General features: G+C 39.8%; 1 protein-coding gene across 1 annotated transcript in view; it reads right to left on the reverse strand.

Annotated features, from left to right (window-relative positions):
• LMO7 (LIM domain 7) overlaps nucleotides 1-24,715 on the reverse strand; it is a 199,453-nt gene that overhangs the window by 22,895 nt on the left and 151,843 nt on the right. The window contains exons 11-17 of the mRNA XM_035003230.1: nucleotides 22,932-23,651; nucleotides 21,928-21,957; nucleotides 14,736-14,853; nucleotides 12,552-12,694; nucleotides 10,643-11,075; nucleotides 8,617-8,925; nucleotides 48-162 (exon numbers count right to left, since the gene is read on the reverse strand). Coding sequence (XP_034859121.1) covers nucleotides 48-162; nucleotides 8,617-8,925; nucleotides 10,643-11,075; nucleotides 12,552-12,694; nucleotides 14,736-14,853; nucleotides 21,928-21,957; nucleotides 22,932-23,651 — 1,868 coding nt within the window. The remainder of the gene's footprint in view (nucleotides 1-47; nucleotides 163-8,616; nucleotides 8,926-10,642; nucleotides 11,076-12,551; nucleotides 12,695-14,735; nucleotides 14,854-21,927; nucleotides 21,958-22,931; nucleotides 23,652-24,715) is intronic.

The following is a 24,715-nucleotide window of genomic DNA, read 5'->3' on the forward strand; positions in this document are numbered from 1 at the left end:
GGATAACAAAGGGAAGAAAGTTGAGTAGAGCCAAATCTATGATTTACCTGCTTCGACTGATGCAACGAAGATCCCAGAAAAAGCCCATTTTACTGTAAACCCAAAGTCAAGACCGCTCCCAGGCGTCTGGTTTATGCTGATTCTCATATCACTGAACTGATCCTGAAAACAAACACGAAACGGTGGGATCAGGTGTCCCTGGCACCCACATGGAGGAAAGTCTATCCATGAAAGAAGGGAGGCCACATGCAAGGTACACTTGAATTATTTCATGATAAACCAGAAGCATCAATCTTTTTAACTTGGGTTTGGTAAAACCTTCGTTTATATACATATCAATGAGTTTATTATTTTTCTGCTAAAACAAGAGAAACCTTCACGTCAACAGATGTTTTTCTTCACATTCGTTAATAATCAGCTGGGCATTAATAAGGCTTGGGCATTTGCCCACTACACAATTGGGTTTAATTTATAGACCATTTGCTATTACCCAGGAAAGGAGTGAGAAGGCATGTTGTGTATGTTGTTTAGTGGTACAAACTTGCTATTAGTAAATAAGCCCTAGAGATCTAATGCACAGTACAGTGAACATGCACAACACAGTATTATAATCCAACTTGCTAAGAGACTATAACTTAATTATTCAAACCACTAAAAAGAAAGGATAATTATATAAGGTGATTGAGGTGCTAATTATCACTACATTGGCAATCATATTACAATATATAAATGTGTCAAATTAACATATTGTACACCTTAAATTTATACAATGTTACATATCATATATTTCAATACAATAGCATTTTTGGAAATGCAAAAAAAATATTTAAATGCTTTTTAAAATGCCACCATACTTATTAAAAAGGTATCTCCGACATTTAACATATTTAGCTGCATAATTTCGAGGGGTTCATCGACACATGACTCAGGTACGTGTAGAGCTCAACTAGGACTGGGACCACCCCCTAATGGGCACCTGAAGTTTTGGCAAGGCGACTGTTTGCCCCATTGCTACATGAAGATCGAGGGGTGAGGGCAGAGCTGCCAGACAAGCTGCAAAATGCAGAGCTACATCATCTCTGAGGAACCAGGGTCAGATGCCAAGAGGACCCCTACTGAGACACCGAAGCAACAAGTCACAACTTCTTCGAAGTCACATCAGCCACAACAAACCCCAGAACAACAGCCTCCCAGACAACAGACCTGTATTTCCAACTCTGTCACTATCCTACACAGCAACAAATGCTCAGTTTCACAGACTTGCAGCCATTTTCCAAAACAAATGTTTTAAGTTGTAAAATACACGACGTCTGTGAAAATTTCAATTGCCTTTCATAATTTATATGTTTTGTTTTGGGTAAAGAGCAGACATGAATTTCAACTTGAAATTCCCAGCCTAGTTTCAGTCTTTGATTTAAAATAATTAATAACTTAGACTTACTGTTTAAAAAGGAGAAGTTCTCCCTAAAGTCACTTTATTTTCCAGGAAAAAAAGACCTACAAATTCTCCAGTTCAATGTGGCAGTTAAAACCGAGCCCAGGGCTAACTGGGCAATTCATAAAGCTTTATGCCGAAGTTTTTCGACCTCTCGAACAAGTTTAAAACCCAAGTGACTCTATTCTACAAAAAAACTGATATTATGTAAGAATTAGAAAGAAGGCAAGGAAGGCACCGAACCAAGAACTTACTACATTCTGTGGACACAGAAATACTATAAGAATATTCACTTATTCATCTGGTCAACATACACTTATTGTACATCTATCCTGTATAAGACACGGGGCTTAGTACTTGGGAAATAAAGATGGATTAGGCACGGTCCTTGCTCTCGAAAAATAATTACTGACTCTTCCCAGAGTTGAGTATGGAATTATTTTAAGAAAAATCTGTAGCTAATAATACAGAAAAGTTTTCATCAGAAAGCTTGTAAAGCAGTTTAAATACAGGAACCCTCATGCAGTTAGTGAAAACATGTTAATAATCAGCCTGATGAACACCAATCTCCAGAATAAAACTCTGCTATGAATAGAAAAAATTAGTGGTTAGTTCTTCTCTTTAACCGAAACTACCATACACTTAAATTAGACATGACTCAATGAAAATAAGTGGTCATCTTCGCTACACTTACCCTCCAAAAAAAAAAAAAAAAAAAATTTTACTTAAGGCCAAGTAAAGCACAGAATCTACTGCTATATAATGGGAGAGGACAAATGATAGGTTAGATATGCAAGATGCTAATTGATGTTTTTTATCTTGAAGAATAAAAGACAGGATGGAGTTTTAATAAATAGTCTCAAACTACATAAAGAATACTTTGTGGGAGACAGCAAGTAAACATTATCCTTTTCTACCAAATATAGGATAAAAGAGAATGAGCTTAAGCTATAGATGAAAGAGTCTCACAGCTTTATTAGACCAGAAGAATTGTCTCACAAAAGGATATTCTTGCCTTGGAAATAAACCTCCACTTGACCATATTAAATAAAAGAGCAGATAACCACCTCTCTGAAACAGTTAACAGCGGACAGCCTCACTGTGGCTAAGCCTGGCAGACTGTAGGTGTGGGGGTCCTTAGGACTGTAGACAGGCAAAGGAGAAAAGAACCACAGGAGTGATTACAGGTCCATTTCTATCAATAACCAGGTGACCTCAGGCATGTCTCAGAGTCTGGCAGGGTCTCCTCTCTCATAATGACATGGATTTGCAAGCTTTTTGTTTTGCAAAACCCTATTTTCAAATGAAAATCTTATGTAGACCAGCTCCCTCCCAAACCAATACATAGAAGGGATTAGAATGAATAGCTATAATTTCAATTACAAGCTATAATTTCAATGGCGTGACCTGCCCATGATGGCAGTCCCTCAGGCATCTCTCTGGAATCCTAGGTCCTTGAATTAGATCAGCCCATAGACTCCTTGCAGGGGAACATATCTATAATTATAGTCAAGCACAAACTGTTCAACAGTGATTTCAGTTAGGATTTCTACTTCCTTATTTATCTCTGCAAGATACATGCCATGTGAGTATTCCACAAAGGATCCATGCCTCAGAAGACGATGATGGGGGAAGTGCTGCTTGAACTGGATAGAACCAGAAATATAAATTCTTAAGGGAAATCTAGATCCCTGATGACTGATAAAGTGGTTCCAGTTGTCTATGCCAGAAAAGATAAAGTATGGTTATCAACATATCACCATTTAAAAATAATTTCCCTCAAATTAGATCTGATTTATACAGAAGTACAACTGAAAGGTGAGCTTTTTAGACAAAAACATGATGATTTATCTAGAGAGGCAATGGCAAGATTTAATTTTAGGACATCTATGAATTTAGACTTTCCTATCACCAAAGATGAGAAATGATGAAAAACAGGGCCAGTCTTACGTACTAACAGGTCAAAAAGCTATTTTCCCCAAACTTTTTCAATTAGATAAATGTGTTAAGGGAGGCCTACTGAAGTTGATAAAATTAAACAAAACACAAAACACAGATTTGGGCTCTACAGTCATAAGTAACAGAGGAAATAGATCAACTTTGATTTTTGCACACATGATTCTTTTGCATCGTTTTTTCAGGGTGCGAGTGGGGGGAGAACTTAAGTGAGTGACCCCCCAATCATGGTGCTGCTCTGGCCCTGGAGCCACTCTCCTTCAGGAAAGGCACATCTCTACCTACTTCATCCACTTCTCCATTCCAAGAGGCAGGTGGTATTTCCAGTGCCATCACTTAACCCATTTCAAGTTTATCTCTTTCCTACCAAATCCATCTTCAGTCCTCCTCCCACCAGGCACTACACCAACTCTTCTTGCTTTCAGAAACTGTCTTCTGTGTCACCCATTATCCCACTTTCTCCCGTCTTTTCCTCCGTCTGTCCCACCACCTCACAGTTTCATGAATGTGGTCCCCTGCTTGCTCTCCTATTCTCACTTTTTTGTCATCCCTGAGCCAGTCTCCCGTCTTTTTGACTATGAGCTTTCCTGAATAACCTTCCCTACTGTGTCTTCAGTTATTGACCCAGCCCAATATATCCAAAATTAAATTCAGGATCTTCCTCCCAAACCTACTCTTTTCCACCTCTTGCTTCTCAAGTATTGGTCAGTTACATCACTATCTGACCAGATGCCCAAGTTAGCAACACCGGGGCCTCTTCCTCCTGCCTTTCCCACCCCGCCCCCGCTGCATCCATGCATTTAATAAAGTGCTCTCAAGTCCTCCATCCATAAGTCTATCCTGAATTATCCCACCCTTTGTTACTCTTCAGGTTACCATGTTAATTTAGAGGGGAGACCATAGTCCAAACTATTGCGGCCACCTCCCAATTGGCGATCCTGCCCCCGTCCTTCTTTCCCTCCATCTTCTACACAGCTCCCAGACTGTTAGTCACAGAACATGCCAATTATCATTACTGCACCCTGTTTTAAAATTGCTGGTAGCTCCTTACTGCCTATTGGGTAAATTTCAAACTACATTTCAGAAAACCCACATTTCTGATCCAGTTCTGGTAAGTTTAAAAAACTATATAGCTTTCCTCAAAAACAATCTTAAGAATGATTTTATCTTTATGCAACAGAAGATATTTCAGTCCCTGTTGGCTCTAAAATTCTAGAGATACAGCAAAGTTAAGTCAACATTTGGAGACTTAACTACACATAAGGCAGTTCTCAAATTGGGAGTTTGTCATATTTCCAAAAAATTAGGGTCAGAGAAATTACAGTCGTGGCCTAAACACTTAACCAGCCCAGGGCAATTTATGTAACTTCCAAATTGCCAAGTATTTCATTGCTAAATGTGGGGATAATACCACCTACTTTGAAAGGTTATTGGGAGGATTAAGTGAAACACTTCAAAGGTGCCAAGGTACATGCCCCATAATTACTTTCTCTTATGCATGGAAACAATGTTATATAGGATATATATGCTGGTTAAGCAATTTCCAGGTCAGCTAAAGAAAGTCCTATTTAACGCTCACATACCTAGCTCTAAAGCCAAGAGAATGCAGCATTCAACGAGTACTTTCAGATCCAGGTACTGTGCTAACAGTGATGGGGGCATGCTTGCTTCCTGCCCTCCCGGGGAGTAGGGTCTACAGAAGAGTGTGGGAGGAAGCTGGGATAGCATTATCCCTGGGTGCTATTCAAAAGGGGCCCCATTGCAGGCTTGGTGACTGAGAAGTAAACATGTAAAAATCTTCCTTCCTTCCATCTGTATCATCTGGCTTCTGGGTAGCACTTTAAAAAATCTGGGGCAGAGGTTCTGAAATGGGGATTTGGATGGAGTTTGAGAGAAGAGGGCTCTGACAAGACAGAAAAGGAAACAAAACCCTGTCAATGAGACCAATCGGGGGAAAATAATCAAAGCCACATCTGTGAGGCAGATGGAGGAGGATGAAGAGCTCTGGGCTCACACTCTCCCCTTGCCTTGGGGTCACCCTCACAATTGCCCTGGCAGGCTGGATCAGAAAAAGGGGGAGGAAAAGAAACAGTGTCATAAGAGAAGTAGGGCAGAAAAGGGAATGGGAAGGAATGAAACCCCACCTGGGCAATGGAGATGGGAAAGAAATTTCTGTGGGCAGATTTTAAATGAGGTTATATTAATTTCTTTTTCTTCTTAATGGCATGGACCACCTCATGACCACAATTCTGTAAGAGGCTCCTAACCAGTTTCTGCACCCCCAGACTTTGTTTCCTTAAAATAATTCTATGTAACAGCAAAGTGCTTAGAGTCATCAAATACGCCTTAATCTTAACACTCCTACATTAAAAGAGCCTATGAGGACCTAAATTACCTGCTGGATCAAGTCCATACTTCAGTTTGGTGATCAAGGCCTTGAATGCAATTCAAGTCAGTAAAGACACAAGTGACAACTATGTGTAAAGGCTGTAGAGGGTACAAAGAATACCAGTGAAGGAGAAACGATGAACATTTGGAACGAGGAAGAATCCAGCAAATGAGACTTTCACCAAAGGTGAAAAGTTCAGTTCCAACTAGGGCAAGAAGAGGTCTTGATTCATGAAGGAAGTGACCCTCCTAGGCTTTGAGAGAACAGGACGACTTCACAAGACAAACATGGGTGAAATTAGCATTTTCGAATCTGGGAACAATAAGAACAAGTATGTATGACATGTTGAAGAAAGTGTATGCTGTGTTTAAGAAAAAGCAAGCAGTGTTGTGTGGCTCGGTCACCAAATTTCAATTCTTTTGTGGTGCAGGCGACCTTTAGTTCAGAGTGCCTGGTTACGAATCCTGACTCCACCACTCAGGACCCTGTAACGGCCATGGACAAGTCACGTGACTGCTCGTGCTTCAATTTCCACAACAGCAAAACAGGGATACACAGTCCCTGAGGACTCAGAAATCGCCCAAGAAGCCCGTCGGCACATGGCAAGCGCTCAGTAAGCAGCTGTTACAGCACTACAAAGGGGGCCCGGGACCAGTGTTGAGGGGACGGAGTGCTCCCCTGAGTGCTTTGAACTTCACTGAACAGACCACAGATATTTTTATTTTTTTTAATTTATTTTAAGATTTTTTTTATTTATTTATTTGAGACAGAGAGAATGAGAGAGAGCACATGAGAGGGGGGAGGGTCAGAGGGAGAAGCAGGCTCCCTGCAGAGCAGGGAGCCCGATGCGGGACTCGATCCCGGGACTCCAGGATCATGACCTGAGCCGAAGGCAGTCGCTTAACCAACTGAGCCACCCAGGCGCCGGACCACAGATATTTTTAAATGGTGATATGTTGACCTGTCTTTTAGAGATTATCTTTGTTAACATGGAGGCATATTTCTTTGTTGTTCCCATGCATCTTGACAAACATATATCTAAAAATAATCTCTTCAGCTTGCTAAAATCCTTAGCTATCATTTTTTTAACTTCATTTTTAAAGAATTGGAAATCTATAATTAACATCCTAAGTTTCAGTGGATGAGAACAGTAGCCTATGGTATACTTGGAGAACATAAGGTACCAGTGGGTGAATAATAAAAACAGAAGCAAGGTGGCTTTTGTTTTATGGACGTGCGTGTTTGCTTTCACGTTTTCAAATAGCAAACCCGACAAAACAGCCTTATTAAAGTATTGTGCACTTGGTGGTAGAACGCCCTCAGGGTGGCAGCTGACTAGTCGCATCCAGGGATTAAGAAAAGGAGGCTAAGTTTGGTGTTGGGTGTGTTTCAGGTTATTGCAGTTCAGGAGAACCTGAATTAACATGGCATGGTTTCAGGTGTCATCGTTAATGGATTCATGCACCTTTGAAATGGTATCCTACCAAGCAAAATAAGGCTTTGCCAAGTCGAGTGGTTGGAACTCCCCCGCATATGTATAGATCACACGGTGACTTGCCCATCTCGGAGTTGCTCGGTGTGTCCACTCCTACACTGTGGACAGGGCTACTGCTCAGGTAGCATCACCTGCTCTTGTCACCGAGAAGGAGCTTTCTGCCTCGGGAACAGTGCTGTGAACATTACAAGATAGCCCGGGACGAATAAGTCAAGGGTGTTTGTAATGCTCTTCCAAGCGTTTGTCCAAACTCTATAATTCTAGGTATTCAGAGAAGAGAAAAATAAAAAATAGTGTGTTGGTGAACATCTAGATGTTTTGGTAGCTTTGTAAGTGTTCTTCGGGTCTTCCTTCTCCTTCTTACCTCACACCTACGCCAGTAATATCCTTTCATTTCTTCCTCCAGAATCTCCCATGGCGGTCTTCTTTTCTGTCTCTGCTTCCGCTAGCCTAATGCTCAGGCCCTTTCCCCATCAGTGCCAACGCTTTGTAAATCGTCACCTGTATCTCTGCATTCTCTGCAAGGCTGGTGTTAGATCGACTTGCATGATGCCAGGCTACACTTGGTAATTTCTCTGCTCCAGAGCCTCTCCTGGCACTCTGTGGTCTGTTCAGTGAAGTTCAAAGCACTGGGTGCTTATCTGGGTGGCTCAGTCGGTTAAGTGTTTAACTTTTGGTTTCGGCTCAGGTCATGATCTCATGGGTGGTGGGATCCATCCCTGCATAGGGCTCCCTGCTCAGTGGGAAGTCTGCTTGAAAGATTCTCTCCCCTCTCCCTCTGGCCCTCCCCCACTTGCATGCTCACATGCTCAATCTCTCTCTCTCAAATAAATAAATAGATCTTAAAAAAAAAAAGTCACAAGAAGGTTAATATTATAGGGAAAGAAATGCCATGTCCCTAGAGGCCAGCACATAGCATGTGTACCAGTTTCCCCTCGTGGTCAGTTAATTTCCCTGAGAAGGGGCTTTTATTACTCAATTACCTGTTAGACCTAAATCTGTAACCTCCCAAGTGACCCCTACATCTGAACCAAGGACTGCTAACCACTAGAAGTATAAGGCAACTGTTGTTGAACTGAAGAGTAGAGAGAAAATAACAGCCAAACCCTAAAAAGATAGGTCCAAAAAGCCTCAATACACACACATCACAAGGGTTATCTGGATCTATAAACGCAAAGGTGGAAGAGGCCTACTTCTTCCAGATGTGCTAAAAATAAACTGCAATATCGTTTTCCACATTATCAGCCCAGATAATAATGCCTAGAGGTTAGAAGCATGGTTTCCAGATTTCAATACTCATGTTTCTGAGCAGTGCGTGACAGGCAGCCTTCCCAAATTCACCTGCGATCCCGAGACCTCCGTCTGCGGTGAGCTTCCCCCTTCTCCAAACGCAGATGTTAAATCGGCGCCAGATGTTGAAGACAGTGTGGCTTGAGAAGTGGCAGCCTGGTCCTGGGAAAGTGATGAGAAGGAGGGTGTAGGAGACTGCAGCCCCCTCACACCTTCTCCCACCGCTGCTCGCTCTCTCTCACTGGACTTGCTGGAAACAAGCAGGCTTGTGTCAGGTTTCTGCACAGAGGTGCTCACCAAACTATTCCGTGTTCTCTTAGCATCTTCTACATCTCCGTTAAACTTCCAAGCATCATCCATCTAAAAAGGAAACGCCATTTTAAGGTTGGTGTCATTAGATTTCTGTTTAAAAAACATATACATTAAATACTTTAAAACTATAGAAGTAACATACCTCCCACAGCAACTATGCCTAAAAGCTCGGAGTACATTCTTTCATGCTAACAGACAGGCACATTTGTAGTGGGAGGGGGATTTGTTTTTTACAAAGTGTTGATATTATAGACACACTGTTGAAACTTGCTTTGCTCATTTACATCACCCTGATAGGTCAATGGACAGATCTCTAGACTAGTCTTTTTAATTGCTGAACGCTCCATTGTACGGGTAGCTACCATTTATGCATTTCATATGCATTCAGTGTTGTTTCAAGTTTTCTGTAACTTCCAAAAACATTGCAACAAGTACCCACTTATTTTTATAATTGGAATATTTATTTTTATATTTTTATATAAATATAATCTATTTTTATAGATTCCCCAAAGAAGACTCACTGGACCAAAGGATATTTTATAATATGAAATTATAAAAAATAAATGTAATATACAAACTTTATATCTATTTATCTATTTATCTTCTCAAAAAAATTGTAGCAGTGTATTCCTAATAGAATATAGAAGAATGGCTATTTCTCTGCATCCTTGCCAACCCTAGACATTTTCAATGTTTTAAATCTTTGTCAATCTGATGTGTAAAAAGCTGTACACCTCATTCTTGCTCTCATGAGGTTGAACATGCTTTGATGTGTTTTATGTTATCAAACATTTGAACTCTCTCTTCCTGAAACTGGCTACTCATTTCTATATCCGTTATTCTACTGCTTGCCTGTCTTCTTACCAATTTGTAGGAACATGTTAAATCCTAGTTATATTAACTCTATATCTAAAACTCATTTTACTAATATTTTTCTGAGTCTGTAAGTGGTCTTTTGACTGTTACTAATGAGTCATATACATTTGATTTTTTTATGCTGCCAAATATATCTCTATTTTATTTACTATAATGATTAGGACTTTCCTGACTAGTTTAGGCAGGTTTTCCTTACCTTGAAAATCTTTTCAAGTTTTTTCTTAGATTTTAGGATACTATCCTGGCAGAGGTAAAAGAAATCTGAACATTGATCTTAACACTATACTGCGTCCTCTTACGTAGTTAAAATTAAAACACCCACTTTCAGCTAGGCAATACTGCTTCATTCTCAGGGCAAATGATTCCATTTTCTATATTCTTAAAAACCCCAGTATAAATAGAACCATGAGATACATTTTAATAACCACATTCAAGCATATCAAGTTCTAATAGAGCAGGTAATCAGAGAAAAATAGAAAGCTGTACATAAGGCATCTGAAAATATTTGGGTTAAACCACCCAAAATTGCTATTTTGTAGGTCAAAAAGAACTACTAGCATCTTCATATGGTTCAGCCTAATACTTTACAAAAGCTACATTTGAGAAAATACAACACTAAAAAATGTTCTGCCTTAGAAAGCAGCTTATTCATTCTTTAAAAGGTATCAGGCCTTACTTTGATTGAATTTAAAGTTTAATCAGTTCCACAGAGTTGTTACATTTTAAGCATTAAATGTGTATTGAAACTAAATCAGCTGAAACAAAATGGCCCTATACATAAGTTATGCATATTTTCTACATCAAGTAGAGGTAACTCAAACTTCTACCCAAGTTCCCCAACATTTTGCTCTTGAGAACAGACTAAATGAACTGGGAACACATTTTTTACCGTGTAGGATCTTGGGAGTGATGAGATTCCCCTTGCCTGAGAGCCAAAAGGTCTCGGTGTGACCACAGATGTTAACCTGGCTGTATCAGTTTTCTGGTAACTTCTGGGGAGAGAGGCTGAAATTCGAGTCAACTCTGTTTGTGTAGTCAGTGAATGCCGAGAAGACAAAGAGTCTGGGAGTTGTTCTTCCATGGGGCTTTTAGAAGGAAGCTGAATGTTAGCGGCCACAGCGGCCTCTCTTTTTGCAAAAGTTGTGGAATCTTGTTTAGGAATTTCTGTAGAATATGCTGTTTCCTTCTCTTCCACTCTCTCGCTCTGGTAACTTGCTTCCAACATGGTCGGTGTAGGGGAAAGCATCTCTTCATTCAATACATCATCAAAGGAATGCAACCTCCTCCTCGAGGCAACTGTGGACATTTGATTTCGGGATTCCCTTAGCAGGAAGAAGCACACCATAACCACCAAGTTACGCAGGTGACACACTGAGGTGGACAGACAGAGGTTACTTGGGCAGTAACATAAAATGGACTAAGAATAAAAAGGCTACTGACTTCACACAATAACCAACACGATATTAACAGAATAGGAGGAGAAATACATGTAATTTTTTTTTAGTGCCACACTAAAAGATTGTCGGAACTTGATTCTTTTTTTTAAAGAGGCTCTCAAATATTTCAGAGGGATTTTTTTAATTGTAAAGAGATGTTAATAAGAAAATGAGGATAGGGCGCCTGGGTGGCTCAGCCATTAAGTGTCTGCCTTCAGCTCAGGTCATGATCCCAGGGTCCTGCTTGGCGGTAAGCCTGTTTCTCCCTCTCCCACTCCCCTGCCTGTGTTCCCTCTCTCGCTGTGTCTCTATCAAATAAATAAAACATTAAAAAAAAAGAAGAAAGAAAATGAGGATATTTTACTAAGGGAATATTCACGAAGTTTTACCTACAAGTTTATCAATCTTCCAAAATTAGCACACTTAAAATATAACTGATTGTCTGACAACCAATTTGAATCTTTCAAAGATGTGGATTCCTTTACAGGGTTGTGAGTATTTTTTCCTGTATGCAATTTAAAATAATTTAGTAAAAACAAAATACCACAAAAGACTCAGACTTCAGTTAAGGTCAAGTTAGTATATGATTTCATATAGCTTGATAGAACTTGCATGGACAATTACTACAGATTAAAGACACCATTCATATTTATAGAAAAGTTCATCACACATCCTCATCACTACCATTTAGTAGGGAATCCCTCTTAAGTGAATGAAACTGTGTTTACCATTTGCTTCTATGGCACAAAGGAGCTTTGTTTAACTTCACCTGACAGCACATTTCCTTTTTGACATTATCCTTAAAGCATATTTGCCTTCCCCCTGACCTATAAATATTCCAAGGTTTCTCACAGTAACTGCTCTACAGGAACTTTTAAATTGGACCTTTATCCTGTTCTGTTGCAATGCCAAAAATAAACCCCTTACATTTATGCTTATATTGTCTTCCTTTAAAATAGAATTTTAATCGCACCACTAAAACATGAAAAGGAATTTGATATTTTACACAATTTAGATGAGTGGGAGCTGGTTTTATTTGGCCATTCTATTCCTAAATTCATTTTAAAAGTAGAAAAGGTAGTTTGTTTTCTGCACCAAAGATGGCCAACACCACCCAATACTGCACTTGAATATACAATGTAAAAATCAAGAAAGAATGCCCACCTATATTAAGCACCCATTTCTCTTGTTAATCCAAGTCACTCTTTATTACAGCAATACTTTACTTTCTCATTGCAGAGTAAAATCCTGACTGTTTCACATCTATTTGCTTACGGTTTAATATTAGTATCCAACCCTTACATAAAATATGGATTTCTAACACTGGAAACTCCAACCGTGAGATGCACTCAGCTTTATTACCTGTCCTGTAGCATTTCCTTAAATGTCTTAGAGCTTCTCTCAGATTTCTCAAGTGCCTGCTTTTCAATTTCTTCCCTCTCTTCCTTTTTCTTCTGCAGATCTGAAGTGTAGCTTTTTCGACGATCTTTCCATTTTGCAAGATCCTGACAGAAGAAAATCACATCAGCACAGGCATACCTGAATTTCTACACACCCTCTCTAGCAATGAGAGCGTGCCAGGGTATCCCATTACATCGCTGAAACTATTCACTCCAACTTGATGCCAGGGTGGCCTAATTTTGCTTTTTATAGCTGGTGTTTCTGTACCAACCTTTATCTCATGTGTCTGTCTAAAAAACCTGACCTAATAAGATAGACCCCATTACTGTTTTCCTGCCTCCCTGCCCATTTCACAAAGCCTGCTAAATGCCTGTAATTGGGTGCCAGGTCAGAAAGATCAGGAACTGTTTCAAATTCATTTTCATCTTACTCCAATAATCTGGCTGTTGTGTGAAATATCGTATTTCACTAGTACAACTGGAACAGAGACAGGATTGGAATGGTGAGGCGTAAGTGCCCACTCTGTCTTTAATTTAACATACGCCGAGCTGGATCCCTGCTTTGAGGCAGAGGACCACAAACGTGCAGATGGGCAAGATGTGGGTTCCCTCAAGGAACCCTTGGGCTGGAAAGGAAAGGGACTTGTAAATAAAAGTTCAACAATGAGTGTGACTGGACAGCACAGGATGGCGGGGGTCCGAAACAGAGAGAGTGATCAATTCCACCTCAGGCAGGGGAGGGCAGAGTTTGAAAAGGCTTTCCTGGGGAGGTCAGGCTTGAGGATATGATTTTAAAGCAGGTAAACTCTACCCAACAACAGGGCAATAAGGAAGATGCCGTAGGAAAAGTGGACCTGTTTCCCACATCCCCAGGAACAGAAGCTGGTGACCTAAATTAGCCCTAGCAGCCTAAGCTGGTTGCGACACTCAAGGGTTTAAGACATTCTGGATGGCACAGACTTTTCTAGGTCTCCAAAATAGAGAAATGCCATGCTAAGAACTGCCAGTGGCATTCCAGTCCAAAGAGAAGCACATCCAAGATCTCAGACTAAACTAGTTTGGTTTATACCCTTAAGAGTTGACAGGGCCATTTCCTGTTTAAAAACAGCCTGAAGCCAGTACGAACCACTTCCAAAAAGAATAAAAGCAGTGTGCATTTAGTCCTACAGGGTAATCAGCGTGAATTCTCATCTGCATTAACAGATAACCCCTCAATACTTCTTTTCACACCCAAATTGTCCCCATGTATCTGGGCAAAGTGACATTGAATTACTGTTTCTTGATCATTAAATCGAGTTCCCAACCAAAAGAGACCCTGGAATTGAGAAATGCAGCCAAGGCAGAAGGTTCTTCTTTATCTCATAAGCTTTAATCTCTTTGAAAATGAAGATTTACTATCCCTGGCCCTTTTGTTCATTCTAACACTCTACTCTTCCCATAAAGTTATCCTCAAAATCCTTTGGTTTCACTCTGTATAATTTATCTATTGTATTCCTAGACACTCTTTTGGTTTGTAACAATTACCCCTTTCAAAAAAGGTCAAGCTTTTTTTCCTGCAGGGACAAAGCTAAATAGTAAGTCTGTGTCCATATAAACATCTGAATATAAGTCAGCTCTATGAAAACATCTCATTTTGATTCCTATCAGACAATGACTTTTCCAGCCAAAATATTATGCCTAGTTATATTTCTTATTTCTCCCCAAATCTCTATTAACTCTGAGAACCCCCTTCATCTCTTCCTGCTAATGCCAAGACTGTTCAGGACCCCCTGCTCCTCTAAACTTTGAGCTAAGTCTTTTCCCTTCACAAGCTTCAATAACAGTCATACCCCAAATTCAACTGACCAAAGCAAGGGAACAAATTAACCATGCTGTAAGGAAGCAGATTCACATTTTTGAGAACTCAGAGAATATTAGAAAATAAATACCCTATTATATTTTTCACAGAGGCCTTTAAAATAGGCAACAGTGATAGGCCAAAAAGGTGTACGAGTCTTTTCAAAGGAAGCTGATCGCATTTTCTGAGGACTGAATTCTGTAGCAAGGAAAATCATCTCAAGTATCCTGATCTTTTAAGAGAAACAAGGAAGAGTCAAATAAGAATACTCTCCCAGTCTTCCCTTCTCCCAATATAAAAAGTACTCACATCTTGCCATTTCTGGTCTTGTTCTTTTAGTTGTGATTTTATTTTCTGCATCTCCTCGTAACGCAGCTGACGCAAGTTCTGAATATCCTCCACGCTGACATCACTCATGGACTTACTCCTACAACCAAAATACCCATGGTAACAAAGGGTCACATGACCGGATTTAGGGTTAAACTGGAAGGTTGTTTGTTTGGAAATTCCATCTAAATTTCTGCTGTACTACCTAGACGTTTCAGTGATATTATCACAGAAATAACACTACAGAGATAAATGGTGTTTTTCCAAAACGCAGAAACAAGAGCCTAGCACTCAACTCAAGTGTGAATTCTTTCACAAAATGGTTAAGGGAACCCTGCATGAGTCTGAAAAAATAATCCAATGTTCATATTTGGAGTGGTCCATGCATAAAAGGATTACTTTAGAAAGAAATATTTACTAGAATCGTCTATATTTTTCTATCTCCCCCAAAGATAATCTTTTAAGGTTTGGCTGGCTTTTTTGGGCACTTATTAAATAATTTAATGATTACCTGATATTTTCTCCTCAAGTTCATTACCATAAATAAACTTGTTACTTCTTCTCAAAGATTCTCTAAAATCCACCCCACCACTGCACTAGACTTATTCTCAAAGCACCATAGGTAGTTTCTAGTAGCCAGTTATAATGGAATGACCTTTACAGTCCTCTGTTTTATATTAAGGCAGATTGCATGTCTCCCAATGTGTGACCCTGTTATGACTATGTACTGAGGATTAGCTCTCAGAGAGCTCAATCTAAAGTAGAACCAATGAGCAGAGTGAGGTGTTAGACATGAGGCACATAGAAGGGATGGTCAATTGCACTGGAGAACAGGGTAGTGAGAATGGGGTAGTCCAGTATGAATACTGGAGAGCGTAGGAATGAAAAAGAGCTTTTGAAGGTGGGGTACCCAAAATGTGCTTTCCTATAGAAGTTTCATAATGCACTTTGGATTTTATTTCATTTTAATGGACTCTAATTTTATTTAAGTAAGTTATTTAAGTAACTCTACATCTCCTTCTTGGGCCTTTAATCTTCGCCCTCCCCGAGAGTTTGCTATCACCACATTTCTTTTATAACATGCTTGCCCTTAGCTAGTTCAGGAATTCAATTAGTCTCTATGCAAATGACTCCCAATCCACACAGCCCCGGGGTCAGGCCCTCCCTTGACTCAATTCCAATTACTTGTTGAATAAATATCTGCATGGATATCCCCTAAGCACCTCAATTGTAAAAGGACCAATTGAAATAATATCTAGGAAGGATTCTGTAAACTATAACTCACTAAACACATAGTTATTGTTGATGTAGCCAAACTCAATCTGTCCCCAAACCTGCTTTTCTGCTTGTGGCTGTTAATGGTGTAACCTGCTTCCAATCATCCACATTTGAAACCTAAGAACCATTTTTCACCTTTGCCTCTCCCTTCTCCCTACTTTCAATTAGTTATCAAGTCCTCTTATTCAGTGTCTTTTTCTTTCCACTTCTTTTGCCAACACCCTAGATCAGAACACAGCCAACTCTTACCTAGACTTTTAAAGTAGCTTAAATTATCACCCAGCCTCCAGATCCAGTTAGTCTGTCTTCAACTGTTCCAGTAAGAAAGCCCTTCGTCAGTATATATGCCTTTTTAAATGCCACTCATTCCTCAGGATCCCTGATACAACTAAACACTGGATGGGTGTGTGTAACTTTCTATTCATTCTCCACTTCAAAGTCTAACAGACTACTCAAACTTGACTTGTCATAGACCAAAACATGATTACTCACCCACAATGTACTCATCAGTGAAATTCAACTCCATCCTTCAGATTACAGGCCAAAAATCTTGGGAGTCATCCCAGATGCCTCTTTTTTTCTTATACATCATAACTGGTCCCATCAGTAAATCCTGCCAGTCTACTGTCTAATTATAACTAGGACACAACCACTTCTCACCACCTCCACCATTACCACCCTGATCCAAGCCATCATATCTCCCACCTGGATTATTACAATAATCAGTCTTCCTGCTTCTACCCCTTCTTACCCAACAGTGCATGCTCAATACCACAGCCAGAAGGATCTTCTCAAAACTACACTCAGATAGTAACATCCCTGTACACTGCACCCATCAGTTTCTTTCCATTTCACATGAATTAAAAGCAGGTTCTTCCAAGACCTAGGACATTCCCTGGATCCTGCTCACCTCTCTCCATTCATCTCCCATCATGGTGCCCCCTTCACTCACACTGCTCCAGCCAACTGGTTCCCTTGCTTGTGCCCAACCTCCTGCTCTTCTACTGGCTCTTCAACCAACCATATGGCTTATCTCTCACTTCCAGTCATCTGCTTGAACATTACCTCAGTGTTTCCCACCCCGACCACCCTACACAAAAGAGTAAATGCACCTCTCCCTTGGCCACATTATCCCTCACCTTTCTCCCCATAGCATTTCTCCCCATAGCATCTATTGCCATTTGAAATGTTTATGTACACCTCACCTGCCTCATCCTGCAAGATTACAAAGCAGGGATTTTTTTCTGTCTGCTCCTATATCACCTATGCCTAGAAGAGTGCCCAGCCCATGGTAGGTGCTAATAAATGTGTTGATCTAGAGAATATTCTACCACTTTGATAATAATTCCTACCTCTTCCACACCAAAAGTGGTCTGGCCTTTCTCTCCACCCCTCTACTGCTTTAGTTATACCTTTCTCCTGTGTGTGTGTGTGTGTGTGTGTGCATGCTTAGTTTATCTCCCTCACAAGTCCACATGTTGTTTGGAGAAAAACACATTAACACATAACAAAGCATACAGGATACATGCATTTAACACCTGTGGCAAGAATGAGGTATGTTTTATCATACTTAATCAAGCAAAATAAATTTGAAATGTCTCTTTTTGTGGGTGTATAATAAATCAGGATCCCTCCCCAAAGTTTTATAAGGCAAGCTCTGTAAGATTTATTAAAGAGTATTAAGGAATTACACATGGAATATATATCAAATTATACACTGGATCGTTAAACATATATACCTAACTAGGTATGACTATATATGAACCTGATTTATGTGAATTTGAAGATATAAATTAAGCTATAACTTCAAAGAATAAGACTTTTTTTGTGCTCAGACTTTAACAGACTCCCTAAAAAAGAGCACAGAGCCTGGCACCCAGCAGGAGTGAACCTCCTACCTGTGAACCAAGGGAGCCCAACACTGTCCAGAACAGACTAATCCCTGTTTCAGGCAGGAATGGGAGTTCCCTATGTTCCTGAGGGTGCACAGTTACCTAGAGAAAGCCTGAGCACATTCCATGCAAGCTGAACTGAGCACTGGGGTGACCATGCCACCGATTTGCACCCCAACCTAACATCACTTAGCTTCTCTGTGCCTCAGGTCCTCATCTTCTAAGCAAGGAAAGTGTTGTCATAAGAAAAGGCGGAAGGTTATACCGATTGTATTTTAATAACTATTGGTGCTTTACACCAACTATTCTTATGAAGGAAAACATGACTGCATGGAATTTCTTGAAAAGGAACTCCCAAAACAGCTTCAGATTAGCGAGGTCACCCTAGGCCACACTGATAAAATCTAGAACTTTCTGAGTACAGAAGTCTTTCAGCCAGATTATGAAGAATTCTTTCCTTCCTTATCAGAATTACCTGCATAACATTAAACTCCTGAGGGCTTACTATGTGCCAGCCACACTGCCAACTGGTCTACCTGGATTAGCTCATTAAAAGATGCGCTCGTCCGGTTCTACCACTCACTAGCTGTATGTCCTTGGGAATGCTGCACTATCTGTGTCTCTTTCTTCATGTATCTATAATGCATCTAAATACCTACCTGTCTACCTCACAGACTAGAGAGAGTCTAAGAAGTAATATCTAAGAAGTAAGGGATCAGAAAGGACCAACATGTAGAAAATGCCCTAAATACAGAATCACTGATTGCCTTAAACAGCAGGTAGAAATTCCATGATACTAATTCTGGGGTTCCCGGAGTCCCGAACTTTCAAAGGAAGATAGGGATATACTCATTTATGCACTTTTGAGTATATTTCTGTTAGGTGCTGTAGGAATTCTCTGAAGCACAATCAGTACTAAAACCTGGATAATAGGCTTTAGAGTGACTACAAACTAGGATGATAATGTAAAATAAGAAACTTTTCATTTATAGGTTTACAGTCTAAATTGGGTTTTCCCTATAGCAGCACTATTGATATTTTGGGGCTATAAAATTATTTATTTATTGTAGGAGGCTGTCTTGTGTCTCGCAGGACAATTTAGCAGCATCCCAGGATATAAAAGCACCAGATGGCTAGTAGAAAACCCCCATCCCCAACCCATCCAGTGTAATAATCAGAAATGCCTACGGACATTGCTGAATGTTCCCTAGGGACAAAATCCCCAGACACTCACATCCACTTTATTTGCCCTTCCTCTTTGTTGTCCTAGGTGTCCTTACAGTTCTACAGAATCTTTTGGCCATAACCCATACACGAAATGTACATCTCTTAGTTGTCTTTGATTAAAATTTCACCTTCAATCAGTTTTCATTTCCTGTTTATCCTGGCAGTAGACTAAATGGCTTAGTCCTATTACAAATTATATCTACATACCCTTACAACAACTTTGCCATTCACAGCTTCTGCCGAGAAGCATCATAACCATATTTTCAAATGTCATGGAACCATACAGACAAATCCATGCAACACAAAAGCACGCGTGACAAAATGCCACATAGAAAGCATATTAAAAATAAACAGAGTGACAGATGTTAAATGCCAACAAAAAGCAAGCCCAAAATGAACAAGCTAAGTCTTTAAAAGAGGTAATGTGCATTTCTCTTTCACCTGGTCCTTAACCAAAAGGAAAGCATTCATGTTATAGGCAGTCATTTTTCAATCACAGGATGTTAGCAATAAAGATTTTCCAGGTAAGTATTCTAAGTTTAAAAATGGACATTATGTCCAAGAAATATCATTAAGAAACATCACTTGTTTCCTGTCATATGAACATGTCTAGAAACAGGAAATAAGTTCTAGATGAAATGCCTATACTCAATCCAATTTTTTGTTTTCATTGCAGCAAAGCAGTTTAAGAAAACCATTGGTAACTGACAGAACACAGAAAAAAAATCCCATATAAAAGGTTTTGATGACAAGTGGTATGAAACACACTTTAGTTTTCTGAAGACATATTTGCTTTACTTTCCTTTATCTGACAAGTCATGCATTATTCATCAGTCTCATTTTACAGATAACCTTGCTTTATTTGTGTTACCTAGGCACTACACTGCAAGGGGGACAAACTTTAAAACAAACAGCGTACCACGCAAGCAACAGTCTGGAAATAGTCTACAGAAGGTACTTGCTGCTGCTAGCTAGAGCCAGAAAAATCCCTCGCTTTCTGAACTTGGCATTTGGGTTTCTCTTCTCTCTTCTTAGCCCAGTCATACAGGGCATCCCTACAGAGAAACACAGGGAGTCACTGAAATAGCTGTATGTGTTCACATTCTCATCCAGTACCTGTACTCCATGTACCTGTATCCTCTTTAAGAAAAACAGACTGCTTCTATTATCAAGCCTTATTAGCGATGAAAATTCTGAAAGTTTTCATTCAAAATGCTCAAAGCAGCAGAGATTTTTCATCCATTAAATTAGCTTTCCCGTGATGAACTGAGATGAGCAGATGCTTAAGCGTCATGCTGACAAGTGCCTCAATCACCCTCACAAATGAGGAAAGCTTTAAGCCCTCGAGGAGCTGGATAGGGAATAATGTGTCTTTGCACAGCACACTGAAAGCATGCTGGTAGTCTGATTTTTTAAATCAGTGGCTGAGAAGTACTTGCAATTAGTTGCCCTTGACTCAGTTACCATTTTGACACCTAGAATGGTTATATTGCTTCAAATAATAATTTTAGTAAGTTCCAAGGTTTCTACACTTTAAAAATTATCCAATGCTATCACAACTAAAAATTCTTAGAGATGACATAAATCCCAGTGGGGGAAGATCCGTAGTTACTAAGGCTTAGGCAGATTAAAATATTTGACATACTTAAATTTTCTTCTTGTTCAAAAACTATTAGAAGTTAGATTCACAAAGTCATAGAAAGTCTGATGGTAAATACTAAGATGTAGCCACCTGGTTATTCTGCACTAAGAATGAATGATTCTACAGTGTGCAGTAAAAAGTAAAAGTATGGTAGCATTTGCTTTTAACTCTCCATTACTCTAGAAATGGGAAACATTTCCAGAAAATTTTAAAAGATTTTAATTTTTGCAGTTTGGGGAAGCTGATTTTGGCTTTGTGACATAGCCATACTATAACTTTTTACCCTAATCAGGAATCATGAAAATGTTTCCAAATTCTACTAAGGGAAGACTAATGTCATCCCTCATCCCAACTAATAAAAGCTCCCCATAGGGACGCCTGGGTGGCTCAGTCGGTGGAGCGTCTGCCTTTGGTTCAGGTCATGATCTCAGGGTCCTGGGATCGAGCCCCGCATCGGGCTCCTTGCTCAGCGGGAAGCCTGCTTCTCCTTCTCCCACTCCCCCTGCTTGTGTTCCTGCTCTCGCTGGCTCTTTCTCTCTCTCTGTCAAATAAATAAATAAAATCTTTAAAATAAATAAATAAATAAATAAATAAATAAATAAATAAATAAAGCAAGTTCCCCATAAACTAGGAGTAAATAGATAATACCAACTGTATGAATTCCAACTTCGAAGTGAATGTTAGTATTCCTTTTCCATCATAGATTTTCTAAAATTTTCTAAAATAACTTTATTTGGGCTTCAACATCCAGAAGTGAAAATGTTAGTCTATGTAGCAATCAAATGCTAAATTAAATATACCTAATCTTAGGCAAGTAATTGTGTTACTTTTAATCAACTCCTTAAGTTAAAAAAAAGAAAAAAGAAAAGGGGGGAAAAAAAGACCTGAATTTTAAACTTCTAGTAAAAACAAAATCTACTGCAGTCATATAGCACTTCATGCACTGCACACTCGGAAACAGAAATATTACCATTAGGTTGCAAAATTAAGAAAAAATTTCCCATTTTTAAAAATTACATGCACAGCACACAGCATCCCCATTTAGTGACATGCCAGGATAGAAGTGCAGTGACATATTACACGAAGGACAAACAATATGCAGAGATTTTTCTCCACTGTGAACTAAAAAACTTACCCATTCTCACCATAAATCTTTTGAAAGAGTCTAAGAAATCAGAAAACCAAAAATTAAAAGTCACTTTTCAGTTGTGTTACTTTCTAAATGTTCAATATCTTTAAGATTCTAACTAGAGATGGACAAATCTCAAAAGGTTTTATCACATTCTTGATAATGTCTCAATTTCTAATTGATCTCATATCTCAAGGAATCAAATTAAGTGAGATAAAGAGTTTCCTAATTTACCTTGAACCAACAAATCCATAACGAAAAGCTTCCTGTTGCCGGGAATAAAAGTTAGATTTGGATCTACTGATTTCAATCAGCCTTGTATTTGTCCATCCCAAAGTTTAACAAGCTGAACATCAAAATGGCAAGTTGCATAACACATAAATGCAGACACATTATTATCAAAATGGCCATAATTTCATACAAGTAAAATTTAGCTGACAGCAAATAACATTCATGCATTTTAATAAAGTTTGCACTGAATTTTAAACTACAAATTTAAAAAGTCACATATTGATAGTCTAGGAAACCTAGGTCAAAAACAAAAATCATAATTAAGTTAAATGAAATTTGCAATGCCATATTTTAAGGGAAATGTTTACACATAAATCCTATACTCCAAAATATGGGAAACGCAGAAAACCAAACTACAACCAGACTGGTTCAGAAAAGCCTGGACATGAGAATATATAGTCTATAAACGTAACTGGAAAACATTTTCATGAAACGTCATGTTGCAGATAGTACCATAGTCTTCCTTGAGGCCAAAGGCAAGGTTTGTGTCTACACCTTTTTAAACAGGCCTCAAATAGTTTAGAGATGTGCAAATATGGAATTGCACTTTTTTCCAAGAAATCACAACAGGCTTCTCACAACAATATACATTTTTACAGGATGCTTCAAAATGGCTCATGACATGCAGAGCTGGGCGATACAATGCCACTTTCTCACACAAGAAAAGTTATACAAGACCATCCATGACAAGCAAAATCCTTGCAGAAACACACTCTGACCTCTCGACCATCAGCCGTTTCTTGTGCCTAAGTCTGCTGGCCTCCCGGATGGCCTCCCACTTCCGGAGGTCCGCCTCACTGCAGGGACCAGGGGTGAAACTGACAGGAGGCACAGTCGTCCCCAGCTGCCAAGACTGGATCTTGCGAGTCAACATGTCATCTTTCTTCTGCCTGTAGGAAGGCACTAATACTCTACAGCTTTTTCTTTTTTCTTTGGGTGGGCGTGTCCTTTCAAGTACACAGAGAAATTTTGCTTGAATTTCTGGAGGAAGAGTCCAGGGTTCAGGGAAAGGGACTGGTTGGTATCTATCCGGGGCCCCTGAGAGAGGCACCTCTTTCTTCGGCGCTGGAATTCGGCGAACAATCATATCATCTTTTTCTAGATCTGGAAGTACAAGTTCACCTTCTCTACACTGCAGAATTATATCTCGCTCTACAGGATCATCTTGCTCAGAAAACCTTCTAAAGTCTTCGAAAGCCCGGAGAACATATGGATTTGCATGGAAAGCCCCAGTCTTTCTGACAAAGAAATCATCATTTTCTAAGTCAGGATCTAGGGTTGACATCTCAAGGTCATCTCTTTTACACCCTGGTGCAGAAGAGACATTCTTTCTGCGTGTTATGAGCCTTGGGCCGGCAGTGGGATCAATTCTGATATTTGTTTCAGAAGACAAGATGTCATCAGAGTATGTTTGGAGTGCCTGAAGTAATAAAAACTGACTGAAGCACAGAAAAGAAAAAGGAAGGGAGAATCTTATTAAGTTTAGGTAGAAAAGGTAATTGGGCAGCAGATCAACTAGCCCGTTACCATGGGTGAATTATTTTAGGGAACCATGGGAGAGATTCTTGCTTGGAAGAAAGCCTAGCCTTTAATGTCATCACCCGTGACCTTCTTGGATACCATTTAAAGAAGCAAAGGCAGAATGTACTTCTCAAGAAAGGTGGGCACCATCCAGGCCAACTGATGAGGCTAGAACGTAGACAGAGCACACCTCCCTCCCTGTCGTACACACACTTGCTTTCACCCTTTCCTTATTCTGTTAGCCATGGTGATGTAGTCCCCATCCCAGAGAAGCAGCAATGATCTTGCAGAGATTGGAGAGTTGGTCATCAAGCACTTTATGCAATCAGGTAGTCAGCAGAATTTAAAAAAATAAAATAAAATGCTGTGAAGCTTTCAAAAAGACCCTGATGAATCTTTTCTTTGCCTTTTCCCACCGGACTTGCATGCCCTGGTGTTTATCTAAAAGTTATTTCCTGGGCATCTGAGTGGCTCAGTCGTTAAGCGCCTGCCTTCGGCTCAGGTCTCCCAGGGTCCTGGGATCGAGCCCCGCATCGGGCTCCCTGCTCGGCGGGGAGCCTGCTTCTCCCTCTCCCACTCCCCCTGCTTGTGTTCCCTCTCTCACTGTGTCTCTTTCTGTCAAATAAACAAATAAAATCTTAAAAAATAAATAAATAAAAGTTATTTCCTTTCTCCACATCTCCACACAGAACACAACCCTAAATTAAGGTCAACTTTTGCAAAAGCTTTTTAGAAATAGTTTTCCCAAAGACCTGACTCTGCCCCCATGTAACTGTGTACTATCTTGTACATCACTGCACTGAAAATTTTTAATTTTATAGACTTCCAAGCTTATCTGCTCCCACAGAAAGCAATACATTATACAGTAGAAGCTTTTGCGCTAAATATTATGAACGAGGTTTCAAGATCCAGCGCATCATGGTCAGAGATTAACAGAGCAGCAGCCGCTGGCCCGAGTGTCCCCGGCCAGACTCAAAGCAGG

This window comes from Mirounga leonina, unplaced genomic scaffold (assembly GCF_011800145.1).
Source record: "Mirounga leonina isolate KUSES-001 unplaced genomic scaffold, KU_Mleo_1.0 Mir_127, whole genome shotgun sequence".
In the NCBI taxonomy this organism is placed as follows: Eukaryota; Metazoa; Chordata; class Mammalia; order Carnivora; family Phocidae; genus Mirounga; species Mirounga leonina.